Source organism: Myiozetetes cayanensis, unplaced genomic scaffold, assembly GCF_022539395.1.
Source record: "Myiozetetes cayanensis isolate MyiCay16 unplaced genomic scaffold, myiCay2020 scf28, whole genome shotgun sequence".
Taxonomy (NCBI): Eukaryota; Metazoa; Chordata; class Aves; order Passeriformes; family Tyrannidae; genus Myiozetetes; species Myiozetetes cayanensis.
This window is the reverse complement of record NW_026087499.1, coordinates 5691746-5710465: the sequence shown is the minus strand read 5'-3', so window position 1 is coordinate 5710465 and position 18720 is coordinate 5691746. Positions and strand designations below refer to the sequence as shown.

The 18720-nt window shown below is 55.6% G+C and overlaps 1 protein-coding gene across 4 annotated transcripts in view; it reads right to left on the bottom strand.

Annotated features, from left to right (window-relative positions):
- The window catches only part of EPHB2 (EPH receptor B2), a 103440-nt gene extending 92454 nt beyond the window's left edge, over positions 1 to 10986 (bottom strand). For 3 of the 4 annotated variants that reach the window (XM_050322173.1, XM_050322172.1, XM_050322174.1), the window contains exon 1: positions 10828 to 10958. In XM_050322173.1, the coding sequence (XP_050178130.1) occupies positions 10828 to 10912 (85 nt within the window). In that variant the 5' untranslated portion in view covers positions 10913 to 10958. Of the gene's footprint in view, positions 1 to 10827 lie in introns of all 4 variants that reach the window. The other variant, XM_050322171.1, reaches the window with a different exon arrangement.
- Between the last annotated feature and the right edge of the window lie 7734 nt (positions 10987 to 18720).

The window sequence follows — 18720 nt, the reverse complement described above, 5'->3', positions numbered from 1 at the left end:
GGGAAGGAGAGCCCGTGGTGGTTTTGGGTGCCATCACCTGAGCCCGTGCCCCTAATGGGGTTCCTCCTTCCAGCACAGGCAGCACAGACACTGACACACCATGCACAGGCACCTTGGTGGTGACACACAGGGTGGGCACATCACCCTGATGAGCTGCCAGCAGCCCTGGGAGACCCAGAGAGGGGCCAAGCCCTTCTCCACCCCTCTGGCCACCAAGTAATTCAGGGCTGGTGGACACCACACCCAGGGCTGAACTCATAAATCCCGTTTTTTCCCTTTCCCCTCCGTAGCCCACACACCAAGGACCTCCCAAACACACAGCAAAACGCCGGGTCAGCCTTCCAAGGGCTCAGCACCCACAAGCAGGAGCCCAGGTCATATTTAGGCCACCCAAATTACAGGGCAAGGTTTCTCCTTGAGGGTGACCTGCTTGGCTTCCCCCAGCACGAAGCCACACGGGCAGCCCCTGCCATCCCACCCAGAATGCCACGGGGACATGTGGGCTCCACTGGTCCCCTCCTGTCGGTCACAAACGTGCTAGTCCCAAACCTACCACAGCCCCTGGCAGTGTCCCCTACACATCCCCTGCTTTCCAGTCCAAAACTCAACCCCTCTCCCTGCAGCCCCACCTTTCCTTGCCCAAGGACTAACAGAAACAGGGAAGCAGCAAAGCAACACCGTGGGACACAACGGGGAGAGGCTGAACTTCACCCCCAACCCCCCAGATAAGGAAGGATGGGCTCCTGCAACGGCCAGGGATGAAAGGGAAGCCGCAACGGTCGAGTTGGCTCGCTCAGCTTTTGGCATGTGCTCCTCTTCCCGCCTTGTGCACGCCCATGAACTGTGTCCCACCAGGATGGGGACAGCTCAGCGGCCCAGCGGGAACAGCCTGGATGGCAAAGCCTCACCTGCACACATCTGCATCTCCTGCCTGCCCCACAGTCCATAAACCAGTGGAGCCCAGGAGACCCTCCCCCAGCAACCTCCTGAGTGGAGCAAGGTTTAGCCAAACCTGGGAAGAGAGACCAGTAGGCACAAGGGAGCAGCTTCCAGTAAATTCAGCGTTTCCAGAGGATCTGGAATCAAAAATTCAGCATTTCCAGAGGATCTGTTTGTATCAAAAGCTGCTGCTCTGCAGCCAGAACAGGTGTCAGTCACAGCAAAATCTTGTGGCAGCTATTCAGTCTGATGGCATAAGAGTTTGACATCAGACCGAAAAAAAAACCCAAAAGCAATGTGAGCAGCTCCTCTACTCTCCATTTCACCTACAGCCACGGAAAAAGAGAGGTGAAAAGCCAAAAGGAGGAGAACACCAGGTGTGCCAGCACTGCCTCTGAGAAGCACCAGCACAGCCACACGATGCAGGCAGCTCCCCACCACCAGTGATGCTCCGAGCAGTCCCATGGCAGAGCCACACTGCTGCCTGTCACCCAGCTTTGTGGGGTCACAGGTGGGCTCAAAGCAGCACCCACCTACCCCAGAATGGTCCTGTCACCCCTGAACTGGCCTTGTCCCCCCTGCAGACTCACAGGCTGCCTCCTGCCCCGAGCTTTACACTGAACATGACACGGAGCAGACCCTGTTCAACACCTCCCACCAACCAGACACCGACCCCTAATTAGCCAACATCCTAATTAGCACCCTCCCTGCGCTGGCTCTGCAGCTGTCCAGGACTCTCTGAGGTCCTGCAAAGGTGACAGGGGATGGGGACAAGCTCTGAAGCACTGGGCACTCTGTCCCCTCCAGAGCAGCTGGCACAGCGTGCGTACAAAGGCTGGGGACACGAAACTAGTGCTCAGTCACCTGCTAGGGCACTCTGCAAACAGCCTTGGAGCTGCCAGGATCCTGCAGGAGAGACCCCGGAGAAGAGACCCACAGGAAATGCTTTCCCAAGGCTGGCATGCTGCAGTTAACTCCCTGCAGCCTGGCCAGCCCCCAGGACACCTTGTTTCACTCCATCCACCCTGCCCTTCCCCCAGGTCACGCATTTCTCCTGCTCCCTTTGTCCCCCTGATACCAGACAGGCTTAAAAAGTAAAACAAGGCCGAGATTTATGAAGTGAGGCTCCCGGTAAAGGTTTCCCGAGCCGCAGTTGTGGGGCCTGGAAACAGGATTACAAGCAAAGCAAATCAGGGAACGCCACCGTAACCTCGGCGCGGCGAGACGTGACCCCTCACATGCTCCTGCCCATTTCCCCCCCTCCATCAAGCATGTGGTGTGCACCAGCTGGGGCTGCCTGACTACCTCGACCCTCTCTGTGATGGCCCAGGGTTTTCTCGACCTCCCTTCTTGCTGCTCCCCCCGCTCATCTGGGTGGCCCAACCCTGACTCTCAGCAGACTTTCTGCCATACCTTGCCTGCACAGGTGTTTGCCAGCCCAGATCGCTCCCAAGCTCTCATTCAACACCACAAACAGCTTCTTTGGGCACATCCTCAGAATTCCATAGTGACCTTATTGCGCCTTACACTGCCTAGAAGGGCTCCAAGACAGCTGGAGAGGGACTTTTTACAAGGGCACTTTTTACAAGCGACAGGACGAGGGGGAATGGCTTCCTACTGACAGAGGGCAGGGTAGGATGGAATACTGGGTAGAAATTCTTGGCTATGTGGGTGGTGAGGCCCTGGCACAGGTTGCCCAGAGAAGCTGTGGCTGCTCTACCCAAGTGTTCAAGGCCAAGTTGGACAGGGCTTGGAGCAACCTGGGCTAGTGGAAGGTGTCCCTGCCCATGGCAGGGAGATGGAACTGGATGAGTTTTAAGCTCACTGCCAGACAGGCCCCCAGCTGGGCACAGGCAGCTGCCCCTTGTGTGATAACTATCACTGGGGATGTCCTTTAGCCCGCTGCAGACTGGGTATCCCCGTGTCCCCCAACACCTGGGTGGGAGCAGAGGGGATCCCAGACCTCTGCAGCCACCCCCACTGCCTTCCCTCCTCTCCCAGGCCAGGGGCTCGGCAGCCAGAGCCCATTGTTCCCTTTGTCTGGCCCTTTGGAGCACGAGCTCAGGGCGTCCCCTGCGCCGCTGGGACGTTCACACGCCTGGCCGCCCTCACCACCCCTGACCTGCTCAGCCAAGCACCTCCCCTAACCCAGCCTTTGCCCCCCAAAAGATGAACTCGGGGCTGAGGGCAGCTCCTCTCCTCCCCCCAGCTCCAACCAGATGCTCTTGGCCTCCAAAACTCTCAGGAAGGTGACGACAAGCGCCCACAGGCGCCGTGGGGGATGTCACCCTTGCCTGGCCATCCTGCCAAAATCAAGAGCCTGAAGGTGTTCCCAGACCCAGAGAGTTCACCACCATGGTTCACCAAGGCCATGAGCACCCAGAGCAATGTGGACCCCCCCAGCACTTTGCCTCAAAAGCTGCAGATGGTCTTGAAAGCCAAACTGGGAGCTGGGATGGGGGGGCAAGAGGACCCCACTGAGCCTGAAGGCACCTTTCCCTTGGGACACACCTCAAACACCACACCTACCAAGGGAGGGTGAGCCAAAGGCGTTCCTGGTTTCCATCCCACCTCCAGCAGTGCACCAGGATGCTCAGGGAGGAGGTGTAACAAGCACCCCAGCACCAAGGGCTTCCTGATGCCCCCCCCAGTACCCAAGGATGGGCAGGGGTGGGGCTTCACCCTCCAACTGCTCCTGAGCGAGGGGAAAAATATAAAATAAAGCATCTTCACCCCTTCATCACCCTCTTCTTCACACCTCCCACGGTCCAATGCACCTCTGTGACTCCCCCCAACCCCTGAGCCCAAGCTGCATCTTCCCTGGAGCAACCCCTCCCCTGCACCTCTCCTGTACAAGCATCTTCACCCCCATTCCCAGTCTTTCCCCGTTCAGAGTGGATGCTTTCAAAGAGCCATCCACAATGACTTTAAGATCTCTTTCTTAAAATGCTAATAAGTAATTTAAAGACTGCCACTGTGCATGCATGGGTTTAGGGTAATTTTTTCCATGTGAATCCCCTTTTCATTCATCCCTGACTACATTTAATCTGCCACTTTATAGCCCGCCTATCCAGTGTCATGAGAGCCTTTTGCAATATTTTCAAGACAACTGTTGTTTTTATCATCCTGAATAATTTTGTATAATCTGCAAACACTCTGGCCTTCCCATTCCCACCCCTCTCTCGTTTATGAATACATCACCCAGCGCAAGCCTCACGCTGACCCCATCCAGTGGGAAAACTGACTCTTTGTTTCCCATTCTTTAAGCAGATTTTAATCCATAAGAGAGCTCTTCCTCTAAAATTACTGCTCTGGGGTCTCTCGGATCACCCAGGGAGATCATCTTAAAGGATGCTCGTCCCATTTCCTCTGGCCTGAATATTAATTTTATTGATTTATTGTAAAATATCAGTTCTCTTGCCATCACTTCAGGGCAGTGTCCCAGCCCTGCCCTGGGAAGAAAAGCTCCTTGGCAGGAGGCCCCCTGGCCACAGCCATTCAGGGGGACACTGAAGTCAGTCCCCACCTTCCCAAGGGCTCCATCCTGCAGGTTTTACCTCCCAATACTCATTTGTTGTGGGGAAACTTGGGGGGATAAATCATTTCTTCTCTCAAGTTGTTTTTCAAATTCCTCTCAGCCTGCCTTATATGGCTTCACATTCACCACACCACAGTTTCTGATTTTCTTCCTATATTCTCCTTTTAGATACCACTTCCACTTTCCAAAGAACATCTTTTTACCTCCGCTGACCTCCTCCAATTTGCCATTTAATCAAGTTTGCTTTTTTTTTTTAGAAAACTCATGTTAAATGGCTGCATGAATTTATTCTGAGCCTTAATTTAATTTCCTACATCATGGGCAAGTACTTCCTTATTTTAGCTTCTCCCTTCGGCCAGCTCCTTCACTTTGCTTCACTTACAGACCATTACTGTGGGATGGTTTTAAGTGCTGGCTGCTTTACAGATGTGATGGTCTGACTCTAAGAGACATACAGTGGAAAGAACATCATTTAGTGGATCAACTGATGAAGCTTCACCAACTTTTGGAGCTCTCCAGACCCTTTTTGTCCCCACTGGGAGACTGAACCTGCATGTCCTGCACGCTGTGCTCGGGTCTGATCCAGAGATCCTCCTCCTGTGAGCTCTCCAAAGAGCCACAACTGTTCCCAACCACTAAAACTATCATTTCTGAATGTGACATTTAGGGAGGCACAGACCAGTCACAATTATAGTTGTGTTTTCTGCCCTTTCATCTTCCTTTATCACTTGGCAAACAGTGCCACAAGCCCTGTCAGGGGGCACCACACCTGGTGCCGCTCCCTTCATCCTGAGCAAGGAAATTCAGGGATGGGCAAACAGCAGGGCATGATTCTCACTCCTTCACCTCATCCTTTTTTTCCTGAGTGGGCTGGCACACCCTGAACACCCAACCCTGTGCCTGCACCCTGGCACAACTCGCCGTGCATCCAGCACGTTCCTGAAACACCTGACACTGATGCAAAGTCCGTATGGATGTATCTCTGCACATCTCCCAGCACCTCACACGCTCCTTCCTGCTGCCACCCGGCCCCCCAAGGGGTCCTTGCCTGCCTCCAGTGATTCCCCTGTGCTCCTGCATCCCTGGTACCAGGCAGGGCACAGTGATCCTCCCGTGCTGCTGCATCCCTGGTACCAGGCACGGATGCACACATGCTCCTGCATCCCTGGGTACCTGGCTGTGATCCCCCGTGCTCCTGCATCCCTTGGTATCAGGCAGGGATACCCCTGTGCTCCCGGGTACCAGGCAGGGCACCGTGATCCCTGCCGTGCTCCTCCATTCCTGGGTACCAGGCAGGGCAGAGCCCTTTCCCAACCACCCCGCGCTGCATCTCCCTCCCTCCCTCCCTCCCGCGCGGCCCATCAGCTCCTTATCGCGGGAGGCCCCGTCGTTACCCCTTATCTAAAGGCTGAACTTTTGCCTCCGAGGATCTCCCCGCTCCCCCCCCATCCCGACGAGATCCAACAGGGGAGCTGCACGCTTCGCCCCCGGCCGCTCCGCAAGCCAGATCCGGGTTCGGGAGGGGTTGCACACCAGGCTGGGGAGCCGACAGGTAAAAACGGGCTTTTGGTGGGATGGGAAGCGCGTCCCCGGACAGACCCACCCCCAGCACCCATCTCAGCAGGGCCGGTGTGCCGGGAGTGGAGTGGTCTGACTCTCGTTTATCCCTCTCTCCAAAGCGCTCAGGCCTCGGGAAGCTGTCGCAGCATTCACTATTTACCCAGCGGGCGCGTTTCGTGGGTGCCCACCCCTCTCTCCAGCCAGCTCAGGTATGTGTACACAAACGGCCACGACTAGTGCAGGCAGGTCCTCAGCCCCGTCTCCAAGGGGATCGCTGCTCCCATCCTGGGGGATAGCCCCAAACCCCCCTGGAAACACCTTCGAGGCACAGACACATCCCCCTCACAGCCCCAGATCCCTCTGCAGGGTGTCCCAAGGAGCTGGGGGACAGTGGTGGCCACGCCAACCCTGAGCCCTCATCCCCCACCACCCTGTCCCCTCCAGCATCTCCTCCCTGTGCTTTCGTCACCCAGAGGAGCTGGAAATTCAGCAGGGATCAAGCACATTGCTGCTCCCGCCTGGAAAAGCCACAGAGCAGAGTGGCAATGGCTGCAACACGGGCATTTAAATGAGGCACCGATTTATTTGTTCTCCAAAAGGAGTTTTTCCTGTTGCTGCCCCTGTAATGCAAAGGGCAGGTGGGTGCAAGGAATGTGCCTCGTCAAAAATTAACCCGGGCAATTGGAGGGGAGGGGAGGCAGCAGCAGGGAGGCACAGGGCTGACCTGAAACCACAGGCTCTGCTCTGCTCCTCAGTCCCATTAGTTCCAAACAAAATTTGTTCCCAGCCTGTCTCAGGACAGTGTTTGCAGATGTGATGTTAAAGCACACAGGAGGGATCAGCTTCCTGGGTTTTTCCCTGGACCTGCTGCTCTGCCACGTCCCTCTAGAGCGTGCTGGGCTAGCCAGGATGCTCCTGCAGCTCCTGTGGTCCTGGCACACCTGGAATATGCCACCTCCCTGGAGCTCCAAGGTCAATGCCCTGGCGTGACCGCAACCCTGAAGGGGATGGCTCAACTCTTCCCCCACAGAGACCACAAAGCCACATAGGAGGAGGTACAACCCAACCCTGTGTCCAGTGGCATCCCCCTGCACCCCCAGGGCCTGAAGGAGGCTGTGGGGTGCTCAGCAGCAGGTCATGACCATGGGTACAGAAGAGGAGACCATAGTCTGAAGACTAAAATACGTTGCAGCAGACATGGAATTAAATATATTGTATTTTACAGAACCACAGAATGTGACACATTGGGAAGGATCCAAAAAGATCACCCAGTCCAACTCCTGGTCCTGCACGGGACACCCCAAAAAAATCCCACCACGTGCCTGAGGGCGTTAAGACATGTTATGCACATTATAATTAACTATAAACTCTAAGAGTCCTGTCTCCAGATTGCTCAGAGGACAGGCAGGGATGTCCATGTCCAGCACCTCAGCCACAGCATGCCCCGGGAACGCCCACCCGGGGAGTGGATAACAGCCCTCCCACCCCAGCATTCCCCTCCAAGCCCAAAGCTGGGCTCAGGATTAGGATCACTAGGCACAGCTGATGCTCCATATCGAGTCCCCTCTCCTGTGATGCTGTTTCCCAGCAAAACTCGTGGTGGGCAACGGAGAATTGTCGAGTTGGAGCCCGGCACTGCCTCTGCGTTGCCGGCCCCGGGCTGCCCACACCCTCTCTGACAGCGGGGCAATCTCGTGTCTCCTCTCACATTTTTGGCACAGGGCTGGCTCTCCTCCAGCCCTCGGGAAAGTTGCCAGCACCGCAAGGTTTATGAAAAGTTAACTCCAACGGGGCAAAGAGCGCCGGCGGTTTGGTTTTCCCCCCCTCGCACGTGAGTTAGGCAGGCTGCTGATTTTTAAGATACCTCGGTGTGTCCTTCCCAGCTCCCCCCGAAACGCCTCGGCAGAATCAGTGCCCCGATCCGCGCGCAGCACACGCGGCAGGAATACAAAGCGGGGCCGTTAGCGATAGCGGCACTACCAACCGGTGTGGGATCCAGACCCTTCCAGGACTCCTTTGTTCTTGACTTTCTGGTTTGGGGTTGCTTTTTTTTTTTTTTTTACAAAAAACGCACAAAAAAACTTTCCTTTGAGAAGCCTGAACTTTCTCGGCTGCAGACACATTACCTTCCAACTGCCTTCACAACCATAGGCAATTCCTAACCTCTGCTTTATGTACGTTGTCATCCACCTCCCTGTTTTCCATATTGATTTATGTTTTACGTTCTTTTCACATTTCCTTTTAACAGAGCCGGTTTTAACCAAACAGCCTTCCCTCCCGAGCCCAAGCCACGCATTCTGCTGGCCAGTGAGCAATCAACTTCCAATTTCCATGCACACTCCTGTTTATATTTCCTTCCCTATCGGCTTTGTTTCTAATTAAGGTTTGTTAAATGCAAGTGAATATATAGCGTACAGAGAAATATAAAGCATGTAGATAAATAAACACCCCACACACAGCCACACTGACTAAGGCTGTGCTTTCAACCACGGATCCCAAAGCACTTTGTCATGTTCATTAACAAAACCTCGCAGCTCCCTTGGGAAAGACGCTTGGATTATTTTACGCCTTGTAATTAGGAAAACTGAGGCACAGAGGAGACAAGTGAAATTACCAGCAGTACAGAAACGTTCTGTGGCAGAGCTGAAAACAGGACTCAAGAGGCAGGATCCTCCAGCATTGTGGGTTTTCCCTCAACAAGCCTTTTTTGCCCCCATTTTGGCCCTGGGAATTTGCCGGAGCCGGTGATGGAAGCATGGAGGGCATCGCCACCGCGGAGGTGCCTGCGGCCGGGGGACGTGGCGGGGTCCAGCCAACACCTCCATGGGCAGCAGCTGCTGTTGGGTCAGTCTGTCCACACCACAGGGATCCAGAGCACCCAGCAGCGCAGGTGGACACTACATCCAAGCGCCATGAGAAGAGGCAGCTCCCAAAAGGAAGGAGCAGGGGCACACCCGGGGATCTGCATCCCGCACACCTCCACCTCGCCAGCTCTCCAGATGCCCATCCCAGGAAGGCTGGGCATGGGAGCTGGCTGCCCACGCCAACACTGCGAGTGACCATCATAACCCCACAGCACACACGGGGCAAGAGGAAACATCAGGGGCATGGGGGATCCCGTGAACCCAAATCCACACAGTTGGCTTCAGCTGGGAATGGCTGCTGGAAGCACAGTGCAGGGAGCCCATCGACCACCTCCCCGGGCACGTCCCCATCCATGTAGGAGCACACCTTACAGAGACCATCTCCAGTGGGCAAAACACCCCGCCAGCAATGGCCACCTCCTTGCTCCCAGATATTTTCCCCGTCCCTTGGGATGCACCCTGGCACTCGTGCATCCAGTGCCCGCTGCTCCTGCCATGACAGTGGAACAGTCACTCACGTCTCAGGCAGCGCGTGGAGGAGCTCCCGGGAGCTGGTCGCTGACCCCCAGCACTGCCCAACAGCCTCTCTCGGAGTGCAGGAGGAGCAGGGTGGGGTGGAGGTGTCATCCTGTCCCTCCACAAGGCACCTGGCTCTGTCCCCGCCGCAGTCGGCAGCGTTGGCTGGGCACGGCCAAGCCCACTCGGGCCCTGCTCGCCAAGCCCAGACCCCACTGGAAGCGTCAAGGCCACGAGCTGACGGGGCCAGACATCCTGCATGGACACACATGCTCCCAAAAACACACTCATCACCCCAAACCCTCCCCCCCATAATTAAAACCATGCTGGGCTCATCTGAATACCAGAGCTGGCGAGCGCTCTCCGCTGCAACGTAAATAGTCCTATTTATGCCAAGCTCCCATATTGTAAATATCACGATGTATAGCTGGCCAACCCATGAGTCATCTCCCAAAACTCCAACTTTAATAAATGGTGCCTCATCCATGTTCCAGACAAACACTGTCCATGCGGCTCCCACCGTCCGGCGCACCCAGGGCCAGCAGCGGCCACCCAGCCTGCCCAGGGAGCCCAACGGAGCCAGATGGACAGCGGAGCCACCCAACCCCTCAGACACGACCCTTCCACAATGAACAGGCGCCCATGGACCGCTCTGCTCCGGGATGAGCCCGTTTTTGGGCCTGACACCTTGCCCTCGCCCCTGCCCAGCCCAGTTCTCCGCCGCTTCCCAGGGTGTCCACGCAGCGGGCGGGCAAGGAGGAAAGAAGGGACGGCCGGGATGGTTTGGGAGCTGGGAAGACGACTCGTCCGCTTGCCCAGACCCCAAGCACGGGGCTCCCAGCCAGCGCCGTCCCCGCGCACCCAGCCCCGGAGCTCCCACCTGCCGCCTCGCTCTGCTTTGTCTGAGCACCGGGGACCTCGGCGGGGAGCTCGGCTCCTCCCGGGGACGCCGGGAACGCCACGGCGCCAACGGGGAGCCGGCCAGCAGCTCCAGGATGCCGGCGAGGCCTGGTTGAGGGGCGCCCCAAAGACTCTCCCAGGACCAGCGGTGGGGCGGCGAATCCCGGGCATCCCCGGGGGACGCTCGGCGGAACGCAGGGATGCCCACCTTGGCCAAGGGATGGCGGGGAGGAGCGCGGCGGGGCATCGGGAGGGTCCGGGCATGGCGGGGGGCACACGCGACGCACCGGGGCTCCGCCGGCGACACCTCCAGCTGGGGCAGCACTTCCCCAAAACTTCTCCTCCCCTCCGAAGGGTGGTGTGTGTGTGTGGGGGGGTGGTTATGCGGCGGGGAGTGTTGGCGGGGGGGGCAAAGTGCCACCTCCCCAAAAAACGGGGAGAACGTGGAGGGAGGGCTCGCCGCGCACACGAGTCCCCCCGCCGCTCCATCCCCCACCCACCCCCTCTTACCTTCCACGGCGGCGAGCAGGGGCAGGAGGGCGAGCGGGAGGCAGCAGAGCCACAGCGGCCCCATGGTGCGCGCCGGGCCGGGCATCAGAGGCGGCGCGGGCGGCGCTCCATGGAGGCGGCGGAGCGCAGAGCCCAGGAGCCCCTCGCTGGGGCCGCCGCCGGCGCGGGCACGGCCGCGGGCACGGAGCGCCCGCCGGCCCGCCGCCGCGGCCGGGCCGAGCCACCGCCGCCGCCGAGCGGGGACGCCTCGCGCCGCCCGCCCTGCCCCGCCCCGCGGCCGCGCCGCCCGCGGCGGGAGGCGGGGGCTGCGGGCGAGGGGCGGCCGCGCCGGGCCGGGGGCGGCGGGGACCGGCGGGCCCCGGGCGGGCGGCGTGGGGAGGCGGGCGGGCGGGAGGTTCCCCCGCGGCCCGCCCGATGGTTTCTCCCGGAGCTGTCGATCATCCCAGAGAAAAGCCGTGATTTCGGCCCCAAAAATCGCGCCGCGCCGCGCCGCCGGCACCCCGGGCGGAGGGGGCGGAGGGGCAGCTTGGGTGGGTGGGTGGGGAGGGAGGGGGTTTGGGGAGGGGGGTTGGGGTGTCCCCGGGATGCCCCCCCTCGCCCTTCGCACCGCCCGCGGTCGTCGCGGGCCACGGGCTGAGCATCCCTCCAGCGGGGCTGAGGAGGTTCCCGGCCGGAAAAGGGGACGTATCCAGCAGGATAAAAAAAAAAGAAACAAAAATCCGAGGAGTTGGTAAAGCCGTGGCTTGTCGCTGGCATCCCTGAGTAGCCCCCCCTCTCCCCGTCCCAGTCCCTGAGGCTAGCCCAGGTGGAGATGGAGCAGGGATTCCCCCCCATTTCAAGCGTGGAGCATCTGTGAGCGGGTCACAAGCCCCACTGACACCACTGGGGTCAAGCAGGACCTTCCCAGAAAGTGCAAGGTGAGACCAAGCTCCACCTCTGCATCCCAGCACTCAACAGCCTCAATTCCACCCAGTGCCTGGGAGCAACATCTGCCCTGTGGGCACCTCCAGAGCCAAACCCTCTTCAGGACATAGCAGGAGGGTTGGGATCAGATAGTCTTTAAGGTCCCTTCAAACTCAAACCATTCTGTGAATCTATGACATACGTGACAGTCTACCTCACAAGGTCCCTCTGCCACCACCCTAACATCTCCTCCTCCCCCTGTCCAACCCTGCAGCATCCATGTTGTACCCAGCAGTGCCTTCTGCTCACCCCCCATAACTGCGTCCCAATTTCTGCTGGCTGGGAAGTAGCGTTAGATGTGTCCTGCAAGAACCACTTGTGTCCTGGAGAATCTTCTCAGGGAGGTCACACCCTGAACACAGAGCTCTACACAAGCTGTGCCAGGCTCTAGGCAGGACCTGAAGACTCTTCTCCTTTGAGCATTCCCTTAGGCTGTTGCTGATGGAGGCGGATCTTGGACTATGCAGACATTGTCTGGCTGCTGCATTGACTTTAAAGTTCTTATGTTGCTCCTTGGAATCTGTTTTCTGCCCTGAAGATGCTCTTCTGGGGTCAGTCATGAACTGTGAGCGCTGGTCCCACCTCATGCCCTCTCTCTGCTCCCAGGAAGGGCTTTCTATGGGTGCTGCATGTTTTTGGAATCCACGTGAAGGCCTGCCAAGGTTCCCAGCCACTGTCACAAACTGGCTGTTCCCAGTGCAGGCGATGCCACCAGTAGCCACCTTCTGACCTGAAGCCACAAGCCCCTCTGGTCACCAAGCCACTAGCTCTGGGCAGACCAGCAAGTGCCACAAAGCCCCATGCCGTGACAAGTGACTCCAGAGCTCCTCCAGTGCCTTTCTCTGCGCCATCCACTTAGTTTTAGTGGCCTGGTCACGGACTAGGGAGCACTGTGTGTCCTCAGCCAGCCACCACACTGTGAGCTGACGATGCTCTCCTTGCTGCCATCTGGTGACAAGTGGACGAGGGACTGTGTCACATGGATGTGGCCACCTTGGGAGTCGAGCTCTATGGGTTTTACCGGTACTTGCTGCCCACAACTAACCCTTGGGCAGCTGCAGGACACTCAAACCCCGCTGCAGAGAGCATTAGGTAAAGCCTTGATGGGGGTCACAAAAAGGGGACAGGCGCCCCTCCAGCTGCACCTAAGTGTCAGTTTACATCATGAGATGGTTCCCAGAGAGACTGAGCCAGGAGAGGTGCCATCTCGGGGACATTAAAGTGGGTTTGACGGTGACGCATTTTATGCAGCATTTTCAGTCCCTGGAAGAACAGGTTCCATTTGCACATGAAGCCCTTGGCTCATCACACCTAGAGGAGGTGTCTCCCTCTCACCCTCTGCAAGGGTAAAGTCCAACCTTTGACCCAACACCACCTTGACCACAGCACTAAGTGCCACATCCGGTACCTTCTCAAACACCTCCAGGGACGGTGACTCCACCACTTCCCTGGGCAGCCCATTCCTGTGTCTGATCACTCCCTCTGTAAATAATTTCTCCCTAATGTCCAACCTAAACCTCCCCTGGCCACTGCTTAAGACTGTGCCCTCTTGTCCTGCTGCTGGTTGCCTTGGTCATCCTTGGTGATGCCAAGGAGACTCAGCTACCAGAGATGTTCAGAAGAGGCTCTTGTGGTCCAGGGAAGCTACTTGGTCAATCTCAATGCCCCAGTCGAGGGAGAGGGCAGTTCATTTGGGATGGGAGAAATGGGGAGTGAGCCCCAGGGTGGCACCTGGACCAATAAATCTTGTCTGTGAAGTCCCACCAAGAGCAGGCAGGGAGCTGGTCTGGGGCCACTGAGAGACACCCTGCAGGGAGCCAGCACTCTTGGTCATAAAGCAGCTCCCTTGGTCACCTCTCTGCATGCAGGAGGAAAGCTCTCCACCTCTTGGCTGAATCCCTTGGGCTCCGAGGAGCCTCGAGCTTCCAGGGGCAGGTTGGGAAGAGGAAAACACGAGCATATTTTTACAGAAATTGGAGTCTCCCTGCAGCAGCAAATCCCGTAAAAGCAAAACCCAAGTGAAAAGCAACTTCAGCTGTTCTGGCTCTGGCTGTGACGGGCTTGGCCCCAGGCCAGTGAGTTAATTCTGCCTATTAACTAATAGTATAGTGTTGTCGGTAAAGATTCATTGCTAAACTTATGTTTTTAAGATATCACTTATCATTTAAACACTTAACTCTTGATCCCCGAACATGTACAGGCACCATGTAGCCCTGCAGCCATGCTGCAGATAACCAAAGCCACCGCTGGCTGGGGAGGCTGGGCAGTGTTTAACCCTTTTCCCCCTCTTTGTTTGAATGATAAATTGTCTGAAGTAGCGCTATCCAGAGGAGAGCAGGCCCTCCCGCTCGGGGACCGCATATTATCACCTACTTAATGTTCCCCAGCTCAGCAGGGATGGAGGAATTGTTCCCAATAGCCGGTTTTTCTAGCCTCTGAGAAGGGTGTGTGAACAGGAAGAAAAGCTCCATGGATATCTGTGACTGCAGCCTGTCACCACCAACGGCCTCCCTCTGTCCTGCCTTGCCTTTCCCCAGCACCCCAAGCGCTCTGCGGGCTGAGGGAGAAGCAGATCTGATCCTTTGGGGGGGAAGGGTGGGAGCAGGAGGGGCTCCCCACCACCAGGTGCTGCCCAGCACCTCACAACTCCGATCTGTCCCATAAAAACACAGCTTTCAGGGATCGCAGAGCTCTCCCCCCATCAGCCCGGAGCAAACCAGCACCTTTACCAGCTACAACCAGTCACCGGCCACCAGCCAAGCAGGTGTCGGCTGCCCTCCCCACCCCACTGGGGTCATTGCGGTGAGGTTTCTCTGCACACAGTTACGATAAAGCTTTTACATCCCTTTATGCTCGGTGAGGGCACCCGGCCCTGGATGACTCGTGCTGAAACGCGACACTGGACAGCCCACCTCACTCAACCTGTTCAGCTTGTTGCAGGGACCTGGGGAAGGGGGGAACCAGCAGCTCCCTCTCTCTCCCCTTCAACTCTTTCCTCCCGCGTTTCTCATCTCATCTTTGGCTACCTGAGGGATTCGTGTGCGTAGGAACTCTGAGCTACCTGGCACCAGAGAAGGGGACAGGTAAGAGGACGGCACTGGGCAGCTGAGCATCGTCCTGCACTGGGACCTCCAGGAACGAGGCAGAGCCACCGAAAAGCTTCGAGGGAGGATTTAATCTCTTTGGGGGGACTGCGGTGAGAATCCAGGATCAAGGAGCGGAAGGTAACACTGCTCCTGTTGCTGTTGCGATGTTTGAAGTCTGAGGGTTTAGCTAAATTAGGAAGGGAAAGTCAAATGGTAGATTGCAGTAATGATTTGGAGAGTTCTCCACTCCGAAAATGAATGAAACTTTTGAATGGTAGCCATGGGAACAAATTAAAGAGAAGAGGTGCTTTTGAAGCATTTAAAATAGATTTAGATCCGTAGAATTGAGCAGGAAATTTGGGGTATTTTGTTCAACAGCTAATTTGGACCCACGTTCAAAATTAAAAGCAGCTTTTGGAAAAATAAAGTTTGTAAAAGTGTCTCCTTGGGGACTGCAAAGATGTCAGGTCTTCTTGCAAAAAGTTGTTTTGGTAAATACGCAGGACCTTAGGGAGACAGAAAGGGAAAAAATGATAAAAAGTAGGCAAATTTAAATAAAACATTATATTACATATTTATTTTTAAATAAAACCAAGAATTTCCTGATTTATAGAATCATATGACCATTAGGGTTGGAAAACACCTCCAAGATTATCGAGTCCAACCTTCGACCAAGTACCACCACCTTACCAGAATGTAGAAAAATGCAGCAATCAAGAATATAAAGTATTACTCTATGTTTCAAAAAAATACATTAAAAAAGAGTATTTAGATATACAGCAAAGAATAGGTGGAACCATCACCAGAATATCATGATATATATATATAAACCTAATACAAAATACTTTACAGCCATGAGGCATGACTGGCAGAAGGTGGGGTTTGTATTCTGGAAGATATTTTCATTTTAGTCCTTGATTATAGTCAGAAAGAGCAACGTTAGAGAATAAATCTGCCCAGTGGGTAACCTCTGATGAAAAACTGCCAGGTATTACCTACTGACAGGGGTAATGGCATAAAAGGATGCTCGATTTAATTGCTGTCATTTGTAAAGACTTATAAAAAAAAAGGGTGTAACTCAAGCTAGTTTGTGGCAGGGAACCCAAGGTCTAGAAGTCTTCAAGAAAATAGTTTTAAAGTTGTTGAAAGGAAGGTAAAAAAGCTGAAAAGTCAAACTCAGGTCTGTGTTTAATACGATAAAATTACAGGGTGGCATCCTTGAAATCGAGAATACTGAAATGGCTTTTAATAGGAAACCAGGGAGAAAACTACCTGGTTTTTGTCAGTGTTGGTGTTAAAAGTAGGAGGTTTGCAAATGCATATGAACATTTTTTCATAAAAAAAGAGCAATATTATGTGTTACATTGAAGGCACTTGAGAGCCAAGTGCTCCAGTGCCCCGAGACAGCGGCGGTTTTTGAGAAGGCAAATACAGGATCAGAGGCAACAGCCTAGTGGGAAATTGCTCTTTCCTCCTAAGAGGTGATTGCTATAGAAATACAGACCTGAAGGAGGCAACTACATCTCCTTCCACAGGAGGGGAAAAAGACAGGTTATCAAAGCCAGGCTGGATGGGGCCCTGAGCAAGCTGGTCTAGAGGGAGGTGTCCCTGCCCGTGGCAGGGGGTAGAACTGGGTGATCTTTAGGGTTCCTTCCAACCCAAACCATTCTATGATTCTATCCATGTCTTTCCAAAGGGAGGCGAGCTACAGGAGATGTGGTGGTGCAGAGAAAGCAGAACAGTGTGCAGGCAAACCCCCACCCCCCCTCGAGGTCTGGAGATGAAAGGTCAGGAGTCAGCAGGAACGGGGCTCGTGCTGCATGATTGGCATTTCCCATTTTCCCTTTGGGTCTCGGAATATCCATGTCATTAAGGTCTGCACTGAAATGTGACTGAACTGGAACAATTCCTGCAGAGTTAGATGGATGGCAAATGCATGCACAGGCTCCTCATGCTGATGTTGACTGACTTACCATTTTTTTATTGAAGATTCATCAGAATAATAATCTCTAGCATTGAGTTATAGAATTATAGAAGGGGTTGGGTTGGAAGAGACCTTAAACTACACCCAGTGCCAACCCCCTGCCATGGGTGGGGATGCCCAGGTTGCTCCAAGCCCCATCCAACCTGACCTTGGACCCCAGGGATGGGTCAGCCACAGCTTCTCTGGGCAACCTGTGCCAGGCTCTCACCGCCCTCACAGGGAATAATTTCTTCCCAGTATCCCACCTATCCCTGCCCTCTGGCCACGGGAAGCCATTCCCTCTGTCCTGTCCCTCCAGGCCCTTGTCCATGTTTCTCCCTAGTCCCCTTTCAGGCACTGTATGGATGCAATAAGGTCTCCCTGGAGCCTTCTCTTTTCCAGGCTAAATACTCCCAGCTCTCCTGCCCAGAGACAGCTGGGGGGATGGAGAAGCACAGGGATGCAGAGGCAGGAGCAGCAGTGGAAGGGGACAGGCAGCATTAAGAATGCACGAGCATTGGGGAGGTGGTGAGGAAGGAGAGGCCAGGGCTTGCACTCAAAACATGAGTGGCAGGCATGGGGAGGCATTTTGGGGCTGGGCAGAGGGAGGGGAGGCATCCCTGCAGGAGTGTTGCCATGGAGCAGGAGCAGGGACCTGCTCCGAGCCTGCCTGTGGCTCTGGCAGGGAGTGGAGGGAAGCGCTACCCAACTAACCAGGATGGATGGAGCGTGGCTGCCCCTGGAACAGCCTGTCCACCTGCTCTTTGGGTTGCTGCCCTGGCATTACGAGGGACCTGCCAGCAAAAAAGTTCTCAGGTGACCCCTGGCACCTTGACATGGTGCCACAGCACCGCTGGGACAGGGGCAGAGCTGGTAGAGGGACCGTGGCACAGGTCCCTGCCCTGAGCACCGAGCACAGAGGGCAGCAATGCTCACAAAGCTCATGGGTTCATCCTTTCATTGAGCCTTCAGTGTGGCCAATGGAGGAGCCTCTTGGCTGTTTTCCACCCAAGACTTGGTCCTTGCAGCTCCTGGGATCCCCTTGGACCATTGGCATCAGCATCCTGCCTGGACTCTGGGGAACTTCTCCTTGAGTGCTCCTCTGGGGACTCTCATAAGCACTGGGGCTGTACTAGAGGACAGTTGGAGACCTCAGGGTAAGTGCTATCTGCCAGGGGAGAGTCCATGGGGCTTCTCCAAAGGGGAATCCTGCTCCACAACTCCTCAGAGCCCTTCAGGGTGGCCAAACACACGTGGTCAGTGCCATCTGTCCCTGGCACGTGCTGGGAGTTCCAAAGGCTTTCCATCAAGTCCTTTGCCAAAATTTTTTTTAAGGAAAACAAGGAGCCAAGAGTATCAAGGGAGTTCTTGTCATTTTAGTTGCTTAAGCAGAGAGGAGTAAGCAGAGGGAGGTCACCAGTCTGTCCTGCAGGGTCTGAGCTGGACCCAACAACAACAGCCCCAGAAGTGGCAGGAATAGGAATGAGCAGGGAGGTGACAAGGGATAAATGATGTCATGGGGAAAACAACCACAGCTTCACTTGCACAGTGACAAGGCTGCTCTCTGTCTTTTCCCATGGAAGAACCAAGACCATCAAATGACACCTGTGTGAGGTCCAGGGCCAGGGTCTAAAAGATTGGGGCTCGGGAATAAAGGAGGTTGTTCTTCACACAGGTGGGAGATGAACAGGGGACCTCCTCAGCAGAGCTGTGGATGCACAAAACTCATAGGGATTCAAGTGGAGGCTGGAGAAGTTCTTGGAAGGAAAAGTCAGGAACCAAGAACACACAGGGAAATCCATGGAAATTAAAATAGTTTGGATGTAAGGAGGAGCAGGAGGGGATACGGAGGCAGGGATGTGCTGAATGCATTGCTTAGCA